This window comes from Cervus elaphus, chromosome 12 (genome assembly GCF_910594005.1).
Source record: "Cervus elaphus chromosome 12, mCerEla1.1, whole genome shotgun sequence".
NCBI lineage: Eukaryota > Metazoa > Chordata > Mammalia > Artiodactyla > Cervidae > Cervus > Cervus elaphus.
Window position 1 is genome coordinate 87,691,613 of NC_057826.1, and position 26,313 is coordinate 87,717,925.

Genomic DNA, 26,313 nt, shown 5'->3' on the forward strand with positions numbered 1-26,313 from the left:
CATAACACTTCCATATACTTTACAAATATTAACTAATTTAATCCTCATAACCACCCTATGAAATGTAGGTACTATTATTAGCCCCACTGACGGAATAGGGAATGGAAACACAGAGAGGTTGATTAACTTCTCCATAGTCACACAGCTAGTACATGGCAGAGTTGGAATTTGAATCAGGACAGCCTGGCTCCAGAATCTATGCTCATAATTACCATGACTCGCTGTCTCCCTCTCTTACATTCTTACATACTAGTGTTCCATATTCTGCTCGCTGTATGCCCTTGGCCAAAATCACTTAAATCCTTGGGGGCCTCAGTTTCCTCATCTGTGAAGTGGAAATAAAGCATTATTCCCAACTCACAGGATCACAAGAGAAGGGTAAAAGAAAGGGCCTTGGGAACTGCAAACCACGGTATGTATTTCCAGATGAGTATCCTCACTCCCTTCCTACACTCTAATTTTCACCCTCCAGACCTGCCCATCCAGAGGGGGCCACCCTTGCCCCCTGCCCATGTCCATGCGGAATCAAACAGCTCTACCTCCATTTGGCTTCGGTGGAAAAAGCCAGACTTCACCACAGTCAAGATTGTCAACTACACCGTGCGCTTCAGCCCGTGGGGGCTCAGGAACGCCTCCCTGGTCACTTATTACACCAGGTGGGACGCGGGGCTGTGCAGGGGCGGGGTGGAAGGGAGGAAGGCAGCAGGGGGTGGTGAAGAGAGGGGCCTGAGGCGGCAGGGCGTTTCATGACTCGTGTTAAACGGGGGGCGCATTGAGAGTCTGATGGCCTGATGGTGGCAGATGGGAAAGGAGAGCCCATCCAGTCCTGTCCCCTCACCAGAGGGCCTTCTGCTCAACCCAGGGAGACATCATGCAGGACAGACCTATTTCTTCACTCTCAGGTGATGGGGAAGAGACAGCCCAGCTGCTGTCCTGAGAGGCCCCCCTTGTTGGATGGGGATTCAGAGACCTGTTGGTCTCTGTTGGTTTGGCAGACAAGACAAAGCATAAAAAGTAATAGATACATATTAATACAGTTGCAGCTAAAGGAAAATTATGCATCAAGGAAAAGTTATGCATTAAGGAAAAGTTATGCATCTTTTCCTTTAAGTCAAGGAAAAGAAGCATCAGAGAGGGTTCTTTGGGTGGAGAGTGACATGGATTAACCCAGGAATATTTCTTGGAAGAGGGGGCCTGGCTTGGGGATTGGACATGGAATCTCATATACACATCCATCCATCCACATCTCTCTGCAGGTCCTCTGGATGGTGTTAGAGGCCCCAGTGTCAGGGAGCAGATTCCCTGCCCAAGGCAGGGGTTGGGGCTGGGTTGGGGGAGGAGACTTAAAGGGGCCCGAGAGTCCTAGTTGCATTACTTACCTCGGCAGCTCTGGAGAAGACATCCTCATTGGCGGGCTGAAGCCATTCACCAAATACGAGTTTGCAGTACAGTCTCATGGTGTGGACATGGACGGGCCTTTCGGCTCCGTGGTAGAGCGCTCCACCCTGCCTGACCGTGAGTGGCCCCTCAGCCCCTTGACCGAACTCCTTGCCCCAGCAGCCCTCTTCTGAAATGCCCCTCTGAGCCCCGTAAGTTCCTGTCAGTCGCTATGCATTTATGCTGGCAATCCAGTGCTGGTCTTAACCATTTACTCACAGGCATGATCACATAAGATTTAGAGGAGGGGTTTCTTTTAAGAGGCTGTGCCAAGACCTCACTGAGCTGTGAAGAGGGCTGGCTCTGGAGGCAGGCATCCCGGACTCTGCATTTGGGTCCCCGTTGTGCCCCTGACACCCAGGGAGACTAGGCAGGCCCCTTCCCCAGCAGGGCTTCTGTGTCCTCATCTGTAAGAGGGGATGGGACCATGGGACCCATGGGACCATGAGCTCTGCAGGTCTGTGACTCTGGAACCCTCTGGAAATGCATCTGGAGACAAGTGGTTCTTTGTCCTCACAGCACAGCCTCTTAGGTTCTGCTGACCCTGAGACAGTTCCCCTTTCTATCAGCAGACCTTTGTTCCTGATCTGAAATAAGAAGACGTGTGTACGGTTTGGGGGGGGGGAGGGCCATGCACCCTCATGAATGCACTTTAAAAAAAAATGCTTACAAATTGTTTCTCACACACTCATGACCTCAGCTCAAGTGGTGTTGTTAGTCACTCAGCCATGTCCAACTCTTTGCTCTCCATGGACAGAGGAGCCTGGCCATGGAATTCTCCAGGCAAGAATATTGGAGTGGGTTGCCATTTCCTTCTCCGAGGGATCTTCCTGGTCCAGAGATCGGACCCGGATCCCCTGCACTGCAGGCAGTCTCTTGACTGTCTGAGCCACCATGGAGGCCAGGAGCTCCGTTTATCCATGGAGTTTAGGGAGACTCAGTGTTTTCTCAAGGGAGACTCTCTGACACGGAATCCCCAGCTCAACTGACCTGATTTCAGAGCGGGGAGTATTTTCTCCTTTCACAGATGCGGAGACTAGCACCTGAGAAGTGGGGAGTCACCTCGGGCCAGTGAGGGTTCTGACTGCCCATGGTGCTGTGGCTTCTTTATGCCTTCTAGTCCTGGGTCCCCATCTCACCCTCTGTTGGGCCTTGAAAACCTGAGCCCCCAAATTTCTGTTGTTTCCCCACCTTTTGTCCCTCCTTTCTCCCCTCCCTTCCTCATGTACTCCTGCCCCCCTCCTGCCCTTTCAACTTCTCTGAAAACAAAACACAAAGCCTTTCAAGGTGGTACTCCTCGAATGGGGATTCCTGTGACTGTAAGGTCCTGGGCCCGAGCAGGTGGAGATGGAGGCTATATAGGGCATCAACAAATTTTACTTGAAGATTTGGGGTGGCGAGGGGAGTTAGGAACTTTAAATAAAAAATCATTTCAAACACTACTTATATATTAAATGTTACCATGGAAGAGATGACTTTAAATGACATATAAGCCTTCCAAAAACTTTTGCGCTCTGCCCCCAGGTCCCCTGAGGACCAGACAACCATCCTCAGTCCTTGGAAGCATTTGGGTGTGGAGATTTGAGGAGCTCTGCTCCAAAGAGTGGAAAAGAGTTTCTAAGAGGGCAGGAATGGTGGCAAAGCCCCCCTCCCTAACTGTTTTCTGGAAATTCCCGGGTGAGAGACCCGACCTCATTTTGCTTCGTGCTTTGTGGTTTGTTCCAGTAAAGGCGGAAGCAAGGAGGCCATGCCTTCATGCCCTGGCTCCCAGCTGTGCCCACAGCTGGGGCTGTCAGCGACCCTGCCTCTCCCTGTCTCCTCCTCTGACACCCAGGGCCCTCGACACCCCCATCCGACCTGCGCCTGAGCCCCCTGACACCGTCCACCGTCCGGCTGCACTGGTGCCCCCCCACGGAGCCCAACGGGGAGATCGTGGAGTATCTGATTCTCTACAGCAACAACCACACCCAGCCCGAGCACCAGTGGACCCTGCTCACCACGGAAGGTGAGTGCCCTCACCCAGGACCTCTGAGCAAGCGTTTCCCCCCACCCCTTTCCAGCCTCCTCAGTGGCTGGGTTAGTACTGAGACGGCCACAGAGGTTTGTTCTAGGAGGAGCAGGCAGAAGCTGCTGCCTGGGTGGGAGCAGCAGGTTTTCCCAGGGCCACTTCCCAGCCCAACCCTGCAGGCCACCCCGACCTGGTTCACCAACCCTGCTCTCTCTGGCTCCCCTGCCCCCCAGGAAACATCTTCAGTGCTGAGGTCCATGGCCTCGAGAGCGACACTAGGTACTTCTTCAAGATGGGGGCACGCACAGAGGTGGGGCCTGGGCCCTTCTCTGGCCTGCAGGATGTCATTACTCTCCAGGAGAAGCTCTCAGGTAAGAGGTGGAAAGGGAGGAAGGGGTGGGCTCCATCCTGGGGCAGCCCAAGCTCCCCAGAGGCCCCCAGAGCTGACTTCTAATTCTGAAGTCATCTCCTCCAAGGCCTTGCCTTCAGGCATATGTTGTTGGACAGCTGCCCTCTTTATTTGGTGTGAAAGTGAAAGTCTCAGTTGCTCGCTCATGTCCAAGTTTTTGTGACGTCATGGACTGTGGGCTCCTCTGTCCATGGAATTCTCCAGGCAAGAATACTGGAGTGGGTAGCTATTCCCTTCTCCAGGGGATCTTCTTGACCCAGGGATCGAACCCAGTACTTCCGCATTGCAGGCAGACTCTTTACCGTCTGAGCTACCAGGGAAGCCTGGTGTGGAGAGGATAAATTTGAAGGGGAAATGGGTGAGGTTCTGTGGTAATTCAGTCGAAAGGTCAGATTTGTGGGAGACCAGCTTGGTTTCTCTGGGAGCTTACTTTCACTGGAGAACTGGCTTGAAGAGGTGATGAGCTTTATACAGGGGAAGTCTCAGGCCATGAGACTGTCTACACCATAATTCGCAGGGCCCCGTGTGAAAGGAAAATGTGGGACCCCTTATTGAAAAATGAAGAAGACAGACTTCCCTGGCAGTCTAGTGGCTAAGACTCCACACTCCCACTGGAGGGGGCAAGTTAGATCCTGGTCAGGGAACTAAGATCCCACATGCTACACAGCAGCCACAAAAGAAAAAAATATCCTGTGTGCCACAACTAAGACTAGCATAGCCACATAAATACATTTTTAAAAAAATGAGCAAGAATTTCAAGGTGGTGACAGCAGAGCATGAAACCAAGCCCAGAGCCCTTCTCAACACAGGCCACGGGCCACTGCACGTGTTGCACTCCTGTGAAACCAGCCCTGTTAGGCAGGCAAGAGGCGTGTTTCACTGAAAGGCCAGGTTGATGGGGAGGAACTTCAGCTTCCAGATGTCCAGTGGGGCAGACAGTTGGAGAGAGAGGTAGTGGTGGTCCCTGTGAGTCTCTGGGGCCCTCTGATCCTTGCATCAGAGATTTCACATGTCCAGAGGAAGAGATTCAGGCCAGTGGCCTCCGGAGGAAGCCCCAGGATGTCCTGGTCTATGAACCTCGGGTTTTCTCCTGTCCTTGATCTGTTCTGTTCCCTGCCTCTCCCCTGCCAGACTCTCTGGACGTGCACTCGGTCACGGGCATCATCGTGGGCGTCTGCCTGGGCCTCCTCTGCCTCCTGGCCTGCATGTGTGCTGGCCTGCGCCGCAGCCCCCACAGGTGGGTGGGAGGACCAGTCTGACCACAGAGAGGAGCAACTTCCAGAAGGGCTGCAGGGAAGAGAGAGCGGGGAAAGTGGCCGTGACTTGCTCTAGCCCCTCCTGGGGGCCCCATGGAAGTTGTCTGGGATGAACGGGTTGGGGTGAGGTCCTCGTGAGAGTGGGGAGTGGAGTGGGTTTAGGGAAGCCCCCAGCGTACCGCTCAGTCAGGGCTGGCATAACCTAGCTGCCTGTCGCCTGCTTCCTTGGTGGCGGTTATTCAGTTGCTTGGTCGTGTCTAACTCTTTGTGACCTCATGGACTTCCTTGGTAGCTGCCAGCCTCTTGCAAAGAGGGCCCCCAAATCTCCAGATGCCCAGAGCCCCGGGAGGAAGGATCTCAGGGCAGTGTCACAGCTGTTGTGAACAGTCACAGAATTTCTTATCCATTGCACAGACAGTGAAATTAAGTCTCAGAGATGGGTAGGAACCTGCCCAGGGGCATAGGCTGGACTAATCCCAATCCCACCCCTGCCCCTCCCTTTGACCACTGTGTCTGTTCCCCATCTTTCCTTACAGAGAAGCCCTCCCGGGCCTGTCCTCCTCGGCCACTGCTGGGAACCCGGCACTGTACTCCCGAGCCCGCCTGGCACCCCCCAGCCCCCCAGCTGTCCATGAACTGGAGTCCCTTGTGCATCCTCGTCCCCAGGACTGGTCCCCACCGCCCTCCGACATCGAGGACAGGGCTGAAGTGCACAGCCTTATGGGTGGCGGGGCTTCTGCTGGCCGGGGCCACTCCAAGAGAAAGGTGAGCCCGGAGCCCGGGGAGGGCCGAGCCCCACACTGCGGTTCATTCCCAAATCGGACACTAGGGGGCGCAAGAGCACGCTGTGTCCCGGCGAGGTGAGCGCTCCCCTCTCCCCTCCCTGGACCAGCTGCAGAAGAAAAGACTCTCCCTCCTCTTTGAAAGGGTTGGCAAGGCAGGGAAGCAGATGGGCCTCCATCTCTGGCAGAATAGGTCAGCCTGGTTCTCAGGAAGGAGCGGAGAGCCCCCGAGGGGCTGTTGGCGGGTGACTCAAGGTGGCCAGAACGCGCCTCATCCTGGGAGCTGGGGAGAGCTCTAAGACCCAGTACTCCCTCGCGTGGGGGAAGGAGGCTGGTCAGGCTGGCTGTGGCCAGGTAGGACCGGGATCCAGATAAGGTGCATCCACGCAGGGCGGGTCCTGTCCATCCTGGCAGCCGTGGCTCATCCTGAATTCTCTGACCAGCCAGCTTGAACCGCTGAGTCCTTTCTCACCCTCTCCCTGCCTCTGTGGCGAAGGAGAACTTGGCTGGTTCAGAAACTCCTGGGCTGTTCTGCAGGAGCATCTTTCTATCCTCAGATTCACCCCCGGACTCTCAGATTCTGAGCCTGTCCCCACTGCGTTGGGGAGAGATGTAGAAAGGGGGCCGAGAGTCTGCGGAGGGCCTCCAGCCGTTTCCTGGTATATCCCCAGCCCAGGCCTCAGCTCCTGCTTCTTTCCCTGTGCAGATCTCCTGGGCTCAGCCCGGTGGGCCCAGCTGGGCAGGCTCCTGGGCAGGCTGTGAGCTGCCCCAGGCAGGCCCCATGCCCTCTCTGACCCGGGCCCTGCTGCCCCCTGCTGGAACTGGGCAGACACTGCTGCTGCAGGCTCTGGTGTACGAGGCCATCAAGGTCAGTGTCCTGGGAAGAAACGGGGAGGGAAGGAGAGAAGGGTCCCGTGCTTGTTAAAAGCAAGTAGTGAATCCTCTGAAGACCCCTGGTGGTAACGTCCCTGGGGGTAAAAGTCGAGCCTGGAGACCCCCGGAGGCTGTAAAGTGAATAGGTGGAGGGCAGGCCAGTGTTTGAGAAGACAGCCCCTCCTCGAGCGAGGCATAAGTGGGCCACGGCTGAATTCCCATGGATCTGAGGGTGCACCAGTCTGACTGCATTCAGCCCTTCTTCGTGTGCACTGAGCCCGCCTGTGTCTGGTATTTCTGAAATTCTGTGACAAGGGCAGATCGTAGTGTTCCCCTGCCTGCCCATGGATCTGACCATCATCTCCGGGAGGACAGTCACTGTGCTTCCTTTACCAACTCCCGCAGAACACATAATGGGCTCTAGGCTGGGGGTCAGCCTCACTCCATCCCGAGAATGATAGTCATTCTTCTGATGGTCACTCTCAGTGATGGTTTCTGTGTTCTCTGCTCTGACCAGGGCAACGGGAGGAAGAAGCCTCCCTCAGCCTGCAGGAACCAGGTGGAGGCCGAAGTCATTGTCCACTCTGACTTTAGTGCATCCAATGGGACCCCTGACCTCCACCTCCAAGACCTGGAACCTGAGGATTCCCTGCCTTCAGAGGCTCCTGACCTCACTTCGAGTGTTGTGGATCTCGATCAAGGGGAAGACTGGCTGGACAGGGAGCCAGGAGGGTGTGAGCAAGCAGCCCCTGGGCCAGACAGACTCACCTGCCTGCCAGAGGCAGCCAGCGATTCTTGCCCCTACTCGGACCTCCAGTCCAGGGAGGCTCTGGAGGAGGCCCCTGGGAACAACTGCCAGCCAAAGGCCCCCTGCCCTCCAGGAGCCAGTCCAAGCCTGCCCAAAGCCCCAGTACCCTCCTCCTCTACTTAGCTCCCCTAGAGGGCACAGTTTGGGACAGGCTGGTTTGGATCATGCGACATGACACGTGTGGCTACACATGTACGCGTCTCTGCCCGAAAGTCATCAAGCCACTTGGAGCCTCCTGGGGTGCTTTGGCTCGGGGAGAGGAAGGATTGGATTATTCACTCCCCCCATACTCTGTGACACATGTGATATGTGAGACACATGACGCACAGTTACATGTGATATGCACATGTGTGAAGCACATGTGTGTGTGCTGGTTGGTGAGCTGGGAAGCTCTGGGCCAGGCAGTGATCACTATGGCCTAATTGATCCTCCAGGTCAGGACACTGCCCCAGAGTGGCCTGCCCCCAGCCCTGCGGGCCCCTACTCTGTCACCCAGCCTTTTATTACGCACTCTGAGAGTGTCTCCAATGCCTTGTCTGACAAAGACAGCCCCGGCCCACTTTCCGGTTGGGCTGGGCTGAGTGCAAGTAGGCTCTGAATGCCCGACACTTTAGTGGCATCACCTCCCATCTGCCATGTGCCCCGGGCCCAGATTGAGAGGGTGACTCCAGCTCCCCTCAGAGCAAGTCTGCACCTGGTTTTGTAACTGGGGAAGTGCCTGGTTTTGCAAATCTGCTTTCTGTTGCTCTCCCTTCTCTCCTCCCCGCTCAGTCCTCTAGTGTCTTGTCCTGTCCCCCCGTTCTTCCAACCTCAGCGCCCTTCTCTTCTGTCCTGGGACTCGGTCCTTTCCTCTCCGTGGCTTCTGTCTGTCTCTGCTCTCGCCTCTCCCACACTATCATGTGGTTCTCCTGCCTGGGTTCAGTCTCAGCATCCTTCCCTCACAACATGACTACCTCATGTCTGTTTGAGGCCGTGATGGGACTCCCGTGTCCGCCGTCCACTTCAGCCATCGTCCTCCTGCCCCTGCTTCTCCGTGCCTCTGTAGACCCCATCCCCAGGCAGACTGCACACCCCCAGTGCAGGTTTGGAGAAGACCTTTCAGCTTCCCTTGCATCTTTCTCCCTGGGATTGAGACTGGAGGGTTCTCCTTAGAGGGGATGAATGCAAGTCAGACTTGGGGGTTTTGAGACAGGGATACAATTATTCCCTCCCTTCCATGCGGTAAGTCTGGTTTGCTGGGCAGAGGCGTTTGAGGCACCTTCCTTCCCAGCTGGAGCTTGAAAGGGAGAAGGGGGTGGGAATTAGAGGCTGGGGAGCCCCTTCGCTTCCCACTCTCTGCCCCTTGACCAGGAACTGATGGGTGGGGCTGGGAGGGATCTCATCCTCTAGGGTGTTGGAAGTAGAGTCTTCGCACAGGACAAGGGTGATGGGCTCATCTCATTTTGCTCTTTCTTTAAATTCAATCCTGAAGTCATTTTTTGTTGACCACCCCCACCACACACACACAGGGACAAGCCTGACTTGTTTCGTTTATTTGATTTTTGCACCTCAGCCTCTCATAGGAGCATTTAGTACTCGGTCTCTTCTCCCTGAATTCATCTTTTTTCACTGAGCAGCAAGTACATCAAGGGTTAACTCTGGCTTCTGAGCCAAATTAGAAATAACCAGTCTATCTTTCCTTTTTTTTTTAATGGTGAAATGTCTCTCAGCGGAGCTGCAGCTTCCTCAGACCCTTTCAGCATCTGTGTTTATTACACGCGGGTGTCACTCAGGTTTGACATCCGCACCTACATTTCCTCCTCCTCCCCCTTCAGGCAGCCTATGATAACACTAAAGATTATTAATGTTGGTTTTGTATCTCGTTAAGGACAGATCTGTCATTTGTACTATTTCTGTAGCATTCAGCATTGCTGTGGCTAACACTACTGTATATGTTTCATCACTGCTCTGAAGGTCAAAAGCCTCATTTTATTTTGCTGGTTTTTTTCTTTTTTTTTCCAAAGGGAAAAAAAAACTGTCCTGAATTAAATGGCTGTTTTAACAGTAGGCTCTTAGCATTACACCACATAGTCATTTTTCATGTTCTTGTTTAACAGGCACTGAGGTTCTGGTTTAAATTAAATAGCTGCAAATGAGACAATTTATAACCCATTAGGTTGGGTGGAAAATTGTTTCTCAAAAGCAAATAAGTAATAAATCTGGTATCTGCCTATAACTCACAGTTGATAAGAACGTGGCCATTACTCACTAGCATTATATATGATTTGGGCTCTGGGTAATTTGGAAGTGTTAGGTTTGTGTCTTTGTAGCAGTATTTTTATTAGAAAAGAGTCCATTGGCCTTTTACAGGGTATTAATCCTTTTGTCACCTACCATGGATGCCTTATGGTTTTTGAGTCTCATTTAAAAACCTTTTCTTGATGCATGACAAGTATAATCGGTACCTGCTCATTTATTTGTCTGTAGTTTTGCTGTATTATTTAATTATTTTTCCAGCATTTTTTCTCCTTACAATTATCATATTCTTTAGTGTTAAGCCAATGCATTGATCATATATCTGTCCCTGTAATGAATTAATAAACTATTTTCCAAAAATGTTCTTGTTTGTGGAACCAAGTGACTAGAACTTCTTCAGCCTTTCTGCCCTAGAGAATGTATTTCTTACCAGGATGGGAAATGTTGAGTTTTGAGCAGAAGAGCAGGTGGTTATAAGAAAGAACTGGACTTTCTCTAAAGAAGAGGGAACCTTTGTACACAGTTGATGGGAATGTAAATTGGTGCAGTCACTGTGGAAAACAGTAAGGAGGTTTCTCAAAAAACTAAAAATGGAACCACCATATGACCCAGCATTTCCACTCCTGGGTATATAACAAAATAAAAACACTAATTTGAGAAGATACGTGCATGTCAGTGTTCACAGCAGCATTATTTTCAATTGCCAAGATATGGAAGCATCCTAAATGTTCATCAACAGATGAGTGGAGAAAGACAATGTGGTCTGGTTAAGCAATGGAATACTACTCAGCCATAAAAGAGAAGGAAGTTTTGCCATTTGAAACAACATGGATGGATTTGGAGGGTATCATGCTAAGTGAAATAAGTTAAAGACAAATACTATATAATATTACTTATATGTGGAATCTAAAAAATACAACAAACTAGTGAATATAAAAAAAAAAGAAACAGACTCAGTGATATAGAAAACAAACTAGTGGTTACTGTGGGGAGAGGGGAAGGAGCAAGACAGGGGTAGGTCTATACTACTATGTATAAAATAAGCTCCACGGATATGTTGTGAAACACAGGGAATAGAGCCAAAATTTTATAACTATAAATGGAGTATAACCCTTAAAAATTATGAATCACTGTATTGTACACTTGTAACTTATATAATATTGTATATCAACTATATTTCAATAAAGTAAAAAAATTGGTTACTCAGACTCCTAGGATAGGAACTCCTCTCCCCACCTCAAAAAAGGAGCTGAACCATCTCCCTCCCTCAACAGGCACTTAGAAAAAACACCTAAACTTAGGAAAGATGCTTTCTTTGATGTCATTCTTTTAGGTTCTTCAGGGATCTCTTTTCATCTAGACACACATTTTTTTAACTTTGTGGGATGCAAGGGAGGAGTGAACCACCAAACTCCAGAGATTGGGTTCGACAAATCTTCTGTATAAATCTGGCTTCCAAAATTGCCCGTGACGCCCGTTCACACATATGGGCACAGTGCCTATGAGCTCAGAGACCCACGCATGGAACCCTCACCTTCACAATCATGCTGGTGTCCATTAACTCAAACCTAGGCACAGCAGTCATACACCAGACCCCACGCTTACACCTCACACACATCTCAGGATTACAGTTGGCAACGGCTCTGCTAGGATCTTTATAGTGCCTAGACCACAGGTGTTTTTCTATTGCTGGGAACCAAGAACCAGAGGGCTTCCTGCCCAAGACCACCCCCAAAGTAGCTGGTGAGTCAGCCCTGAGTTAATTGACACATTGAAGGGGGAGATACTGCACATTTTGCATGCAGGAGAATAGCCATTATTTGCATATCACTCTCAGACCAAGCGTTGTGATAAAGAAGAATTAAACACTTGTCAAAATGAATTTAAAATGACAGCAACTCAGGACACCAATTTGACCTCTCCTGAGTCTAGGACAAGCCAAGAAGGGGTGGTTGAGAATTCAGACCCTGCAGGAGGGAGTTCCAGGCCTTTCGGCCCAGAGAGGGCCCCCACCCCTCCCTTTCCTATGGCCAGTAGAGGCTCATCCTTCCTGCCCTTCCTTGTAAAGAAATTGGCTTGGGACTTCAGTGTGTTCCCTGACCCTGAATTTCTCCATTGCTTCCTATTGCTTGCTCATATGTCTCAAGTCCTGTTCATCTTCCAATCGCTACTACAGAGTCCCTGGGCTGCACAAACCCCATCACTAGTAAACTTACCTGATTTCTGGAGGCCCTTTTTAACCTATCTGCATCAGTTAGTTTTATATATGTTAACACTTCTGCTCTGCAATTCCAGAGTTGGTATCAAAAGAGAGATGTAATTACTCCTCTTCCTGACCAATTCAATGCCAATAGCTGAGTGAGGCAGAGACTGCTCTCTTTAAACCTCCTGCTCCTCGAACTTAGTAGAGGCTCAGTAATTTTGATGGACTAGCACATCATGCTGAACTCAACAGAAGATCATTTAATAGCGAGTGGCCAAGACTGATGATCTCTGCAGGCTAACGTGGGGCTGTATCTCCTAAGAGGCATGCCTATCTCCCATAACAATCCTTACCTGAGACTGATGTTGTCTCCTTTTACGTTCTGACATGAAACATTGAGTATTTGTGGCATAGAAGTGTTATTGGGAATTTTAACTTCCAGTGTGCTATTCCAGTTATCAGGTCATTTGTCGTGACCTGTATCCTTTACATTTCCTTCAAAGTGAGCAGGGGAGATGGGATATCTTTATCTTTCAGATGAGCTCTGAGAGTGACTGCCTGGGTTTGCTGAACTAAACAGCAGGGAGAAGTGGGGCCAGAATCCGGTTTACTTTAGCGTTCTCATTGTCCTGTTAGGTCTGCTTTCCCAGGGCCCTGGACGAAGCCGCCTTCCTACTCTTCCTCCCTCCTGTCCACCCAAGCGCCAGAACTCTTCGGTCTAAACAGGCCAGTCTTGCAGCTAAACGTCCTAACCTTTGGGTGAAAGAACTAGACACCCATGGAAAACCGAATCTTTGACAACTTTGTGCAGCTTTTAGGGAATTATCTCGACAATACAGACTTGGACACGGTGCAGGAGGACAGCAGAAAGAGTGGGTAGGAGAGGATCCGACAGCTTTGCGTGTTTCTCTGCAACCCGGACCTACTCCGCAGTCCACTGGGTTTCCACTCCCCCAGCCCCCCAAGTCCGGAGCTGGTCCGTGGGGAGGGGTCCGGGGCTGCAGCTCTGGATGGCGCCCGCCGCTCCGGCCCCAGTTCAAAGCGCAGGGGGCGCGTCCGCCGCGCAGCCGGGAATGTCCGGCCGCTTAAAGCGCTCGCCGGCTCTTTTGTTCCCCAGACCCGGCCTCCGGGGAGAGGGGGCTGGGGGAGGGGACCGGGAGGGGAAGGAAGAGGGGCGGCGGGCGGCGGGAGGAGGGCGGGGCGGGTGGTGCGAGTGCGGAGCGCGCACCCCGGGCGAGGCTGACAGATCGCCCGGGTGGGTGCAAGATGGCGCAAGCGGCCGCACTCGCCCTGCGCCCCTGGCGCTCCTAGGCAGGCATGTGGCCCCAGCCCCCAGCCGCCCGGGCTCGGCCCCGGCCGAAGCCCCGGCCCCGGCCCCGGCGCCGGCCCCGCGGGACACTGTGAGCCGCGAGAGGCCCCAGAGCCGCGCGTCGCCGATCCGAGCGGACCGCGAGCCCCATGGCTGCCTCGCGCGCCGCGCCCCCGCGCCGCCGGCCCCGGCTCCTGCTGCAGCTGCTGCCGCTGCTACTGTTGCCTGCGCCAAGCGACGGTGAGCGAGGGCGCCCGCGGTGCGGCTGCTGGGACCGAGCCCCGGGAAGGGCGAGAAGGGAGTCAGCGGGCGCGAGGGGCGGACCTGCCGGCGGACCGCGGGCTGGAGGGACTTGCCCCAGAAGGGGAGACGAGCGGGACGGGGCGGAGCCGGGGGACGGGGCACGGAGGCCCGGCTGCCGGGGACGCGGAGCCAGAAGATGCTGAGGATGGAGCCCCCAGGAGAGAGACCCGCATTCAGTCCGCTGCGGCTCCGAGACTCGGTAGTGTCCGAGCCCGGGCCAAGCGGCAAGGAGCGCGGCAAAGCAGGAGATCGGCGGGCAGGCTGGAGTTGGGGAGAGGGGGGAACGAGCCTTGGGAGACCCCAGGGCTGAGTGCGGTCCGAGGGGCGAGTTGGGGAGTGCGGAGCCCGAGGGTGGGCACAGAGTGGCCCGCGGTGGCCGAGGTTAGGAGACCGCCGACCCCGGGGGCGGAGTCCGGGACTGAGCGGGCTGCGATGGGTGAAGAGAGCGCATCGTGGATTTGGAGAGGGACTGGGACGCGGAGTGCGAGGGAGCCATCGAGGAAGAGGGAGGTCCCCGGCTGGCCGCGCGTGGGGAGGGGGAGACACCCTGCGAGCTGAGGAAAGGAAAGAGAAGCCGACCGAGGGCGAGAGAGCGGCGGGGATGCCCACGTGCCCGCCCTGCCCGGGAGGGTGCACACGCAGAGCTCGGGGTCTGCCGGCTTTTCTGCCCGGAGCTCCGTCACCACCACCCTGTTCCCTCAGGGACTGTAAGGGGCCCATTTCACGCGAGAGAGGTGAAAATCTAGTCGCTTCTTCTCCCACCCCAAGTTCTCAACAGATGCTCCTCTGGACAGTATTCTCTCCCCTCTTAGCTCCGGAGACGCAGGATGTCGCAAGCGTATCTAGTAGAAAGTTTATCCATCCCCCAGTTGCTATTAAAATACCGGGTTTGGGGTGCGGAGCCGAGGCAGCTGAAACGCAAGTCTTAGGAAGGATGGGTAGGGATCTGAAGGGGCGTGACCCTCAAATATCTTAAAGTACGAATTACTTGTCCCTGAGGGTGGGGGGAAACGCCCCTAACCGCAGCGCTCCTCCTTCTCCTTTCTCCCCCTCACTGCCCCGTCTCCCCGCCGCCAGGGAGGGCGCTGGACTGTGAAGGGAGGGGCCCGCTCCCGTATCACTAGTTGCCCTGAAATGTGGAGGGGTCTGTGGCTGCCTTCTCAGCCCAGGTGGGCTCATTTCTCTAGGATTGAAGTTATAACTGGTCTAGGAAGTTGCTGGCTGGAGAAGCAGGAGACTTGGCATCATGCCTGGGACTGGAGCTCTCGGCCCTCCTCTCCCACTTCTGATTCCCTGATCACCCTCGTCTTCTCCCTTCTCTTCTTCCCCCTCGTCTTCCCCTTTTCCAGTTCCTTTCTCTTCTGCAAGAGTGCAGAGGTTGCTGGGAGAAAGGTTCTAGGGGCCTCCTTCTTTCTGAATTTTGAGAAATCTGAGTAATGTTTGGTATCCCTCATCCTCATTATGACAAAAGCAAAACAAACGGAACTGCCAAACACCAGAGCATCCTAGGGGTGGGGCCGTGGAGCTGGACCTTAACCTAGCCTGTACCCAGTCCTGGACCCACACACCCTTCTCCCTGTTCAGATGGTGTTGTCAGCAAAAAGAAGCAGCGATTTATTACTATCTCACTTTATATTTGTTTAGAAATTTTAACTTTTCATACTGCCTTTACATCTGTAGGTCATATTTAACATAGGGCTTCCCTGGTGGCTCAGTGGTAAAGAACCCACCTGCCAATGCAGGAGACATAAGGGACGTGGGTTTGATCCCAGGTTGGGAAGGCCCCCTAGAGGAGGGCATGGCAACCGTCTCCAGTATTCTTGCTTGGAGAATTCCATGGACAGAGGAACCTGGCAGGCCACAAGTCATGGGGTTGGGAAGAGTTGGACTGAAGTGACTGAATGACTGAAGTGACTTAGCATGCACACAAGCCATATTGTTGTTGCTTAATTAAACAAACGAGGATGGAGAAGCCAGGGAAGATTGAATACTTTACCTGAGGTCACACTCTGAAAGCCTGTGGGGCTTCAGTGTTTAACCAGGTGGCCACAGAAGTGGCAGCAGCTATGCTGGAATCAGTCTTGCTTTTAGGTCCCAGATTTGTAACTATTAACTCTGAGGTCTCGGACAAGTTGTTTAACATCTCTGGGCTTCAGTTTCCTTTTCTGTGAAAGATATAAAGGCCTTGTGCCACAATTAAAAAGTCCATGCACCACAATGAAGATCTTGCGTGCTGCAATGCAGCCAAGTAAATAAATATTTTTTAAAACATACAAATAAAAGAAAGGTGGTAGAAATACTATCCATCTCTCTGAGACGGTCTGTTGATTAAGTAACTGTACTGAATGAGATGACCCTTCATAATGCAGAAATTTCTATATATTAATAGAGATTCCAATTAGTATCGCAGAATGATGGGGATGGGGCACTCAGATCCAGAGAACTTGGAAGCCCTGTGTTTTCAAGTTCATTCCACACTAACTTCTCCTTTTACTCTCTCTTCCCCTCCTGATGCAGGTCTTGGCCACTCTGCTGAACTGGCATTTGCCGTGGAGCCGAGCGATGACGTTGCAGTCCCTGGGCAGCCCGTGATGCTGGGCTGCAAGGTGGAGGGGACCCCTCCAGTGCGAATCACCTGGAGGAAGAATGGGGTGGAGCTGGCAAACAGTACCCACTCCACTGTGCTGGCTAATGGGTCCTTGATGATCCGCCACTTCCTGCTGGATGGCGGAGGCGGCCATTCAGATGAGGGGGACTATGAGTGCGTGGCCCAGAACCGCTTTGGGCTGGTGGTCAGTCGGAAGGCTCGAATCCAGGCTGCAAGTAAGTGGGTGCCCTTACTTTTTTTTTCCCTCAGGTCATGGAGGGATAAAGGGAGCAGTTCCATCTTATGTAGCTTCTGGAGAACTAATGTCTCAGCATGGGTCAGTTGAGAGGAGCATAGCAGCAATTTGCAGTGGTGGAATTATATCATTTACACATTTACCTGGTTGGAATGCAATTTGACAAGAATGTAGCCAAACACTGTTGTAGGAAGAGGGAGGGAGAAAGCCAGCTTTATTCAGCTCTTGGTTTGGTGTGTCTTAGCTTCCAGATGCCTGTATATTATGAGCATCCCAGTCTTTTGAGTATGATTTTTGTGTTTAAAGATAAACTTTGGGGGTGATTTAAGAGGATTTTGAAGGGTAATTTTGATGACGTGCAGTTTTTAATTACGTGCTGACTTTCAAACCTTTAGGGTAGAATAAACCTCACTGTACCAGTGATAACATTCTGAAGCTTCAGCGATTTGCTTTACAAAAAATATGATAGAATAATTTCAGGGTTAACATAGTAATGACATTCCTCTCACTCACCTTCCTGCTGGTGTACTTAAAAAAAAATTTCAGCTTTACTGAGGTGTAATTGATAATAAAATTATAAGATATTTCAAGCGTACATTGTGATGACTTGATACTTGGTATGCTTTTTTGATTGGGAGAGAAGAGGTGTTTCATCTCTAGAACTGTGCTTAGCTGATGGACCATCAGTCATTGTGGTGATGAAATGATGGTCGTGCTCTCCTGCTCTGTCCTACCAGAAGTCTGCTGTTGCTGTTTAATCTGTGTACACTCATAGGTATTACCACATAAACCAAAATTATTTATGTATCTTGGGAAGGTGGCAAGCTATGAGGGTGGGAAGACTTCTGGTTCTTTCTTCTTTTTTTTTTTTTGGCTATGTTGCACAGCATGTGGAATCTTAGTTCCCTGACCAGGGATCAAACCTAAGTCTCCTGCATTAGAAGCAGGGAGTCTTAACCACAGGACTGTCAGGGAAGTCCCAAGAACCACTGCTTTCGAGAAAGAGTAAAAGTTTTGCCAAGTGGAAAATGTTCCGAATCCCATAATCTCTGTACTTCTGGGTGGTGTCTTGAGGTGGTGTCCCTTAAAAAGGCTGCTTTAATTTTGGTTGGTAATCATTCAAACTAATGCTTATTAAACACTTGCTGCATACTGGGCACCCTGCCCAGGTGCTTTATATGAATTATCTTATTTAGTCATTGTGATCACACTGGAAGATCAGCAGTCATCATCCTTGTTTTACAGATGGGAACACTGAGACTCGGAGGTGAGCAGAGAAGCCAGGACTGCAGTTTAGGGATTCCGAATCCTGCATCCTCCCACTTAACCCTTGTGGCACGCTGCCTCTTCCCCGTCTGATCACTGACCAGTTTCTTCCTGGCTCCGAGGGCATTTGCACAGTTGCTCTGAACGGCTGGGGGGTGATGAATTGTTCTGAGGCAAGAGGGCTCTCGTTGGATTTAAGATGCCCCTTTGTTCTAAGGAAGGCTCCTCTAGGCCCCCATATGGAGCTCTCTGGGAAGCAGCCCTGGACCTTGAGACAGAATCACTTCTGGCTCAGCAACCCCTCATCCTCCGGCCCTCCTGGCAGGGTAGGGGAAGGCTGGTGCGCCCTCTGAGCAGATGGCTGGGTGTGGGAAGGAAAAGTGGGGACAGAGAGTGGGGACCCAAGGAAGCTTGTCGGACAGGAGAGAAGAGACTTCTCAGGGAGCTCGCCCTGGCCTGTGTCAACTCTGAGGGTTCGATGGCTCCTGCATCACCAGCCTAGACTTCTGGGAGATAAATCCCCAGGTGTTTATATAGAGCTAATTGTAAATGTGCTTTTTCTATAAATGGTAATACCTTCAAGATGTTCAGCCTCCTTAAACTCCTAACAATATAAGCAGTTGAGCTGTGGGCTCTGGCTGCAGGGAGGCCCAGTGGGTGCGGTCGGCTTGGTTAAGCCTCTGGGGTCCTGGGGACAGCTGGGGGTTTGCCTCCAAACCCTGGCAGTCTGATACAGGCTCTCTCCCCAGCAAGGCTTGTGGCCCCTCAGGGAAGGCTTAGACGGTTGGATCCCCTTTCCTCACGTCGCAGGCTCATGTCCCTGTGAGGTTTTAGAAACCTCCAAAGCTGATTAGCCGCCTGGGTTCTCTCCTTTGGTAACAACGCCGTGCCCATGTGCCTGCCGGCCGGGCAGATGTCGTATGACATGGGAGGAGGCCTTCTGAAAAGGTGTGAGGTGCCCTCCAGAGCCCCTGCTTCTCCTGCCTGCTCCACGGGGGCTGACAGGGCCGGAGGATGCTAAGCACCCCTCACAGACACAGAGTCCACCCAGTGCAGCCAGTGAGGCAGATCGGTGTGGGGCCGATGGCTGGGAATGCCTCCTCTTCCATCCAAGTGGGCCTGGATGCTGTCATTGAAAGATGGCCTGACTATGTTGGACTAGAGTCCAGGCCCATTCCTTGGGGGCTTCAGTGGAAAATGTCTCCTGTCTGGGATGGAGTGGCTTAGGGTCCTAAGAATATTCATGCTTCCAGCATGTCTGGTTTCTCTGCCTTGCTCTTCCATGTGTTTATAGTTTGGGGGCTGAAAATTGCGACACTTGTGACGGAAGAGATCCTAGACAAGTTAATCTCTCCATGGCCCAGTGTCCTCACCTGTGAAAAGTACATATAATCCTACTTTGTGGGATGGTGGTAAGGACTAACACACTCCACGCTTTGCCTGGCACAGAGCTGGTACTCAGTAGTGGAGTCAGTCCTCTTTGCTTCTTTTAAAGGCGATTCCAGTCTTGTGGCTCAGCTGGTAAAGAATCTGCCTGCAATGCAGGAGACCTGGGTTCGATCCCCCTGGGAAGATCCCCTGGAGAAGGGAAAGGCCACCCACTCCAGTATTCTGGTCTGGAGAATTCCATGGACTATACAGTCCATGGGGTCACAAAGAGTTGGACACGACCGAGCAGCTTTCACTCCCAGTGACTTTGCCAGCAAAAGCAGACTCCTTAATCCACTCCCAGCCCTCAACTTTCTCCCGCACTGGGATTCAGTTAGGGAGTACTCCGGGGAAATCTCTCAGGGAGTGAATCTCTCACTTCAGAGCTGGAGTGCAATGTGTTCTGTTTTAACCCCTTCCTGGGAGGGTCTGGGGATTCTCCCAAGCCTTTGGGCATCTTCTAAAGCTTGGCTGCCTTGTGAGACCCTCTACCATCCCCCTGGAGAGGCTCCAGGAAGGGCATGTGGGACACCTGATCCAGTGGGAATAGGCAGTGACTCACACCTGTTGAGATCTGTGTGCCTGGATGACTCCAAAGAGGGATGGGCTGGCTACAAGGAGGGGAGATAAGTGGGGGGACCCACCCCAGCTCCCCTCCACCCCCAGCCCCCCTCCACCCCCATCCCACTTCAGGCAGATTCTCTTAGTTCCTGCTGCTCACTTTCTGGCCTCAGTTCCTGGTCTCGAGGCCTTTGGGAGATGGAGTAAAGAGCTAGATGATCTGGAGCACAATTTGTCAGACTTTGCTGTGCCCATGAATTTGCCTGGGGATCTCGATAAAATTCCGATTTTGAATCAGTAGGTCTAGGCCAAGGCCTGGGGGTTCTGCAGGTCTAACGAGACCCCTGGTGATGCCGACAGTGCTGGTCGATAGGTGTGAGAGGAGAGCCCCCTCCCACATCACAGTTGCTGGTGTAGGGGCGTCTGTGGGCAGCACAGTGAAGTCTGGGGAACATGGGCTTCAGGGTCACATCTGGGTGGGTTTGAACCCCACCTCTGCCACTCACAGATGCCACATCCTTCGCACCAGTTACTCTAACTCTCTTGAGTCAAATGAGTCTGTGCCTTCATTTGAAAAGAAAAAGAAAAAGCATAATCCCATCATCCTGTCAGGGCTGTTTGGAGAGTTAAATGAGATGATGGATGGAAAGTATCTGGCCCTGGGCTTGGCCTCTAGAAATGCTCATTAAGTATTATTGTTAGTATTAGGTTTTCTGTTGCTGTTGTTTAGTCACTAAGTTGTGTCCGACTGTTTGCAACCCCATGGACTGTAGCCCTCCAGGCTCCTCTGTCCATGGGATTCTCCAGGCAAAAATACTGGAGTGGGTTGCCATTTCCCTCTCTAGGGGATCTTCCTGACCCAGGGATCAAACCCACGTCTCCTGCATTGGCAGGCATATTCTTTACTCTGAGTCACCTGGGAAGCCCCTAGTGATAGGTATTGAGCGCTGATTTAGGATGAAGACAAGCCTGTTCCAATGCAGGTAAGATTCTCAAAGTGCCAGGATTGCCTCCCCCGCAGCCCGGAGACATCCTGACTGGGGTGCCCAATGATGGTTATGAGCGTAGGCTGTGGAGGGAAACAGACCCTCAGCTGGATGGACTTGGGTAAGTCACCGGAATCCCTGAGTCTCAGTTTCCTCATCTTTAAACTGGAGGAAACAATACTTAGCAAGGAGGATCCCTCACGACAATACGTGTAAAGAACTTAGCAGTGCAGGGCACACAGAGAATGTTCCTTAGATACTGTTATTATTCTGGGGTGATACCAAAGGTGACACATGTGAAGTTCTAAGCTTCTTTAGGTATGGTGGTTCCAGGAGGGTCCCTGGAGAGCCTGGACTCCTGGTAAGAGGCAGTGGGGTGTGGTGAGAGGGAGGGAAGTCCAGGTCTAGTCCCCCGCTGTCTCCACCTTAAGGCCCTCAGTCACCCGCTCCTGAAGTCTGAACCATTCTCAACCTGTCTGAGCAAGGGCAGTTTCGCCAGCTACTCTGAAATCCCTTCCAGCAGCAAGATCCATCCACATCCTGTGTGGATGTGGGGGCAGGGTCTCAGCACAGATCCGTGGAGCCAGGTCTAGGTGGACAGGTTGGGAAAACTGTGGGCTGGAGCTGCTGAGTGGCACAGCTTGTGGGGTGGGCTCAGTATATTTAGGGGACCCCGGCAGTGTCTCAATGTAGGGCAGCGGGTTGTGCAGGGGAGTGGTTCCTGGCACACTGGCTGGTGACCCTGGCAGCCTGGTATGTGGAACCCAAGCCTTTCTCTTCTCTTTGAGGGGCAGCTCAGCCAAAGTGGATGTTGTTCAGTCACTCAGTTGTGTCCAACTCTTTGTGACCCCATGGACTGCAGCACGCCAGGCTTCCCTGACCTTCACCATCTCCCAGAGCTTGCTCAAACTCATGTCCATCAAGTCGGTGATACCATCCAACTGTCTTGTCCTCTGTCGTCCCCTTCTCCTCCTGCCTTCAGTCTTTCCCAGCATCAGGGTCTTTTCTAATGAGTCAGCTCTTCGCATCAGGTGGCCAAAGTATTGGAGTTTCAGCTTCAGCATCAGTCCTTCCAGTGAATATTCAGGACTGATTTCCTTTAGGATGGACTGGTTGGATCTCCTTGCAGTCCAGGGGACTCTCTCCAAAGTAACCCTGAGGAAATCTCCCCTCTGCCCCTCACATGCGTCCGCCTACCTGTTAGAGCAGAAAGCAGGTGCTGCTGCTGAGGTGTCACCAGTGTGATGAGCGATGGCCATTCAAGGCCTGCTCTCACACCAGGCGGGTCACCCGTGAGTACGCCAGGGCGCAGAGGTAGGTGGAGATCACGACTCCACAGCCTGACCTCTTCTGATGCTCCTGAGAAGCTGTGAGGTGTGGTGGAAAGGCCCTTGCCTGGACGCTGGGGTCCTGTAACTCTGGGCAAGTCAGTCCCGCTCCGGGCCTTGCCTTTCTGATTCTAATATTGAGTCGTTGGGCTGACATTCATCTCTGTGCTGCTGTATTAAGGCTTCCTTTCCGTCCAGTTAGTCCTTGCGACTGCCTGCCTTTCTGAGCCTTTTCCCAGTCTATTCTTGCCCCTGCTCATCCCTTACCCGATCCCTCCCCAAAGACCACTTAATTCACAGTAATTTCTTCCTCACCCTCCTAAGGCAGGGAGTACTTGTGGTCTGTGGCATTCAGGCTCAGCCTTCATCTCAGTGGGGGCTGCCTGCATTGTTAAGTAACTGTTCTGTGGCTGGATATTCCATCTGTTTCCTTAACTCGATTTTAAGCTCCTGAAGGGCTTCTCTCTCTTTTGTATTTCTCACGCCCTCCGCCTGTGGAGCCCGATGAAAACTAAATGAACATGTGGCCTTGTAGGTGCAAAGCTCCATCTCTTTTTGCTTCTCTTTGACTTTCTCTGTTTCTCCTTATCTCGTAAATGATAGCATAGCTCAAAGGAACGGAAGCTGGTGAATGGGGAATATAAGACACTAGGGGCAAAATCTTGGGGTGGCTGTGGCTGCGTGTTTTTCTCTAGAGGAGCTGAGACTCCCTTCCTCGGCAGATGGCGTGCGAATCAGAAGCCGCATTGCTCGGGAGCCCTCATGCCCGGGCGTTGCAGTCTCCTGCCTTGGACTGTATTCCCTGGCTGGATAAAGGCTGTGTCCCCAGGCCTGCTGGCCTCAGCTGTAGTGGGAGGGCCGCCCCTCACCCCACCCGCAGGACTTGAGTGTGGAGGTTGAGAGCTTCTGGTTCCCACACCTTGGCTGCGCTGTCGCAGGCAGCCAGCTGGCCCCTTGAACACAATGTGCAGATCTTCTCTGTTCCAGTTCCCGGCATTGTCCATGGCCCGGCGCCTTGGCTGGGAATGCGCGCCGGTGAATAGCGGAGGCATTTGCAGCCTGCAAATGAAACAGGCCCCCAGCCCCCCTTAGCCCCCCATTCCCTCCCCACCCCCCGGGAGAAAGGACTTTTTCACTTCTGGCCTTCTTGTATTGCCTTCCCCTCTCCTCTCCAGAGTCCCTGCAGGCGTGTGTGTGTATGTGTATGTGTGTGTGTGTGTAAGAGACTTTTCACAGCAGCTTGAAGGCTGTTCAACACAGCCTTCAAAAAAAAGTAGAATGGAACAGAAGGGCACGCAGGATGGAAAACCAAACAGCTCACTGCTGTCTCTGTTTAAACTGGACCGAGTGGTTCCAAAAATGTCTGCCTGTGTAACCAACCTATGGCTCCCTGAGATCTCTGGCCCTGGCCTTGTTGCAACAAGAAATGCAGAGACTGGTGCTAGTGCTAAGTCACTTCAGGCGTGTCCGACTCTTTGTGACCCCATGGACTGTAGCCCGCCAGGCTCCTCGTCCATGGGATTTTCAGGGCAAGAATACTGGAGTGGGTTGCCATTTCCTTCTCCAGGGGATGTTCCCAACTCAGGGACCGAACCTGCGTCTTCTACATTGGCAGGCAGTTTCTTTTTTTTTTTTTGGCAGGCAGTTTCTTTACCAGCCCAGTAATGTGTGTGTGTTGGCACGTGGGCCTCTGTGGGCACCTGAGCATGCAGGCGCTTGCCGAAGAAGGTGCAAGGGGCTCAGGATGAGGGTCCAGCTTTCAAAGGACTCTCCTGTGGGAATCCCCCCTCCCTGATCAGTGTGACCAGGCTAGAGATCTAGAATAGACAGAACTGGTGCAGGGCAAGAGTGGGTGGTGGATCATTTTATTAGGTCCTTTAGCTGAAGTGAGGAAGGAGGGAAAGCTAGCGTTAGGTCACTGGCAGAGGGTGGGGCTTACATGATGGGCATGGGGGCCTGGCCATAGTAACTCTGGGAATCCAGGCCGTAGTTTTCTTATTTATTAGGCGAGTGCCAGCAATCTGGCTGCAATCCGAGCCTGCTGGCCTGGGCTGCTCGTGTGCCCACCTCCCCCCACCCCCACCCCCACCAAAGGACCATTCTTTGATGTCTGAGCTTGCTTCCCCTGCCCCCAGCTTTGTTCACCCTGTTTCAAGAAAGGCTGACCCTTTCTGACTGCCCTCAAAGGTAAGGGAGGAACAGAGGAGAGAATGTTCTCTGATGTGATGCAACAAGGCTAGGGCCAGAGATCTTAGGGAGCCATAGGTTAGTTACAGGTGATGATGTGACCTATGGAAGGGCAAAGACAGGGGCCCAGCAAGGACCTGAAGAAGGGCAAGCAAGGAGTGCCAGGCCAGACCCCAGACCACAGGCAGACGGAGGGGATGGAAGTGTGGGCTTAATCCAGGCCAGCTCACCACCTGATTCAGGCAGAGGGAGGACAATTCGATGCAGAGGACTCCCAGCCCACCCTCACCATCTCTTCCCTGGATCTTAGCCTCGAGGCTCCTCAGTCTTTGACACCCCCCCACACACACACTCTGCCCCCCACCTCTGCCCTCCTGTGAGGCCACGTTCAGGGTCTTTCTCTTTAGCATTCCTCCTGCCTCCTTATTTCTCCTGCCTTCCCTTCTTCCTGTCTCCAGCTCTCTTTATTGTTCTGTGTTTCCTCCTGCCTCTGGCTCCAGTGGTAGCAATTCCTATGTCCACCCTCTGCTGCTGTGCTTGGAGGGAGACACCGTTGCAAAAGTAGGTGAGCTCAGGCCTCGGCACAAAGAGATGGGAAGAGGGGAGTCAGAGAGGATGAGGTGCAAAGAGGACCCCAAAGGAAGGCGTTCATGGCCTCCCCAGCAAGTCAGAGTCTCCTTGGGGCACACCTTCCCCGGGAGAGGAATCTGAGAACACTGGCCCCTGCTTGGGCCCTGTCTCTGAGCCTGGACACTGACCACGGTGGGTGGTGGGGGCAGCCCCAGGCTGTTCTCTGGAATGCTGGTGTTGGGTTGCAGTGCAGATGCAAGCAGTGATAATGGGCAGGAACTGGACTTTCTGGTCTGGCTGCTGCCCCCAAGGCCATTGGAATGTGAGGGGGGACTAGCAAGAGGCCCCAGGGACTTGGAGTGGGCAGATGGAGACCAGACCACCTTAATGGAGAGGAGGGGGCAGACCACCAAGAGAGAGGACCAAGTTCTAGCCCTTTCACTGAGTTGCAGGCTACAGTCAAACAAGCCTAAAATTCCTGGTCCATCTAGGACCTTGCAGGTCTGCCCAGCCCCGCAGTGGGATCACAGGCATCCAGACTGCATCCATTTGGACCTTGCCTGGTCCCACCTCCTCGTTTTACAGAGGTGAAAACTGAGGCCCTGAGGAGTTGTCCTGCCCAAGGATGGGATTGATCCTCCAGCCTGGGGAGGTTGGAGAGCCCCTTGAGTCCCTCCTGCCGCTTGCCCTGCCCAGCACCTCACCGCTTTCTGGTTGGGGATGGGGGAGATCTTTTTATATCCCCTCTAGGGCAGACTGGCACATATATTTCCATTTTTCTCCTGGTCTACCCCCACCCAGGCTCTGTCTGTGGGGGTAGTTCTGAATGTGAGTGTCAGCCAGTGGGTATGGGCTCCTGACATCCATGGCACATCTCAGAGTCTGAGTTTCCAGAGCACCCTGGATGCTGAGCTGAGTGGTATGAGGGCTACCTCTGAGCTGGCTCTGGTGGGGAACCTGTAGGAGTAGCAGGAATCATCCTAGTCTAAGGGGGCTACACTGTCCTAAGCCCTTTGTGTGTTAATTTACTTAATTCCCACGGGTTTCCATTAGTAGGCGTTACTAGTCCTATTTTACAGATGAGTAAACAGAAGCCCAGACTGGTTAATTAACTTGCCCAAGGGTACACAGTAAGTAGAGAAGCTGGGCTTTAAACCTCCTCTGCCTGACTCAAAATTCAATGGCCTGAGTGTCCTTAAAGGGGGCTAGAGTCCCTTGAGAAGGTAATCAGTATTTTTGCCTAAGAAATATTAATAGAGCCACGCTCCTGTGTGGGAGTATTGGGAGCGAGCAACTTAGAACCCTGGTCAAAGTGGGAGCCACTTCTGGGTGTGCCAGATGGGGCTATATGGTCCCCACCCCCAGCTGCTGCGGGAGGTCTGGGGAGAATCTGGAGGGCAGTTAGGCTGGGTGCTCTGCTGGGATGCTCTGCAGAGAAAAGTTGTCCTACCTGAGAGGCTGGGCTGAGTGGCTGGATACAGGTTCCCAGCAGAAGTCCAGAGGGTGTTGGGCTGTAGGTGT

At 52.8% G+C, this 26,313-nt stretch overlaps 2 protein-coding genes across 6 annotated transcripts in view; both read left to right on the forward strand.

Moving 5' to 3' along the window:
* Window positions 1–10,168, forward strand: part of LOC122704837 (immunoglobulin superfamily DCC subclass member 4) — a 39,934-nt gene extending 29,766 nt beyond the window's left edge. Inside the window, exons 13-20 of the mRNA XM_043919895.1 lie at window positions 473–656; window positions 1,388–1,515; window positions 3,272–3,442; window positions 3,679–3,816; window positions 4,986–5,091; window positions 5,647–5,875; window positions 6,599–6,760; window positions 7,283–10,168. Of these exons, the coding sequence (XP_043775830.1) occupies window positions 473–656; window positions 1,388–1,515; window positions 3,272–3,442; window positions 3,679–3,816; window positions 4,986–5,091; window positions 5,647–5,875; window positions 6,599–6,760; window positions 7,283–7,696 (1,532 nt within the window). The 3' untranslated portion in view covers window positions 7,697–10,168. The remainder of the gene's footprint in view (window positions 1–472; window positions 657–1,387; window positions 1,516–3,271; window positions 3,443–3,678; window positions 3,817–4,985; window positions 5,092–5,646; window positions 5,876–6,598; window positions 6,761–7,282) is intronic.
* A 3,024-nt stretch (window positions 10,169–13,192) lies between these two features.
* The window catches only part of IGDCC3 (immunoglobulin superfamily DCC subclass member 3), a 42,269-nt gene continuing 29,148 nt past the window's right edge, over window positions 13,193–26,313 (forward strand). For all 5 annotated transcript variants that reach the window (XM_043920945.1, XM_043920946.1, XM_043920947.1 and 2 more), the window contains exons 1-2: window positions 13,193–13,560; window positions 16,141–16,446. In XM_043920945.1, coding sequence (XP_043776880.1) covers window positions 13,470–13,560; window positions 16,141–16,446 — 397 coding nt within the window. In that variant the 5' untranslated portion in view covers window positions 13,193–13,469. The remainder of the gene's footprint in view (window positions 13,561–16,140; window positions 16,447–26,313) is intronic.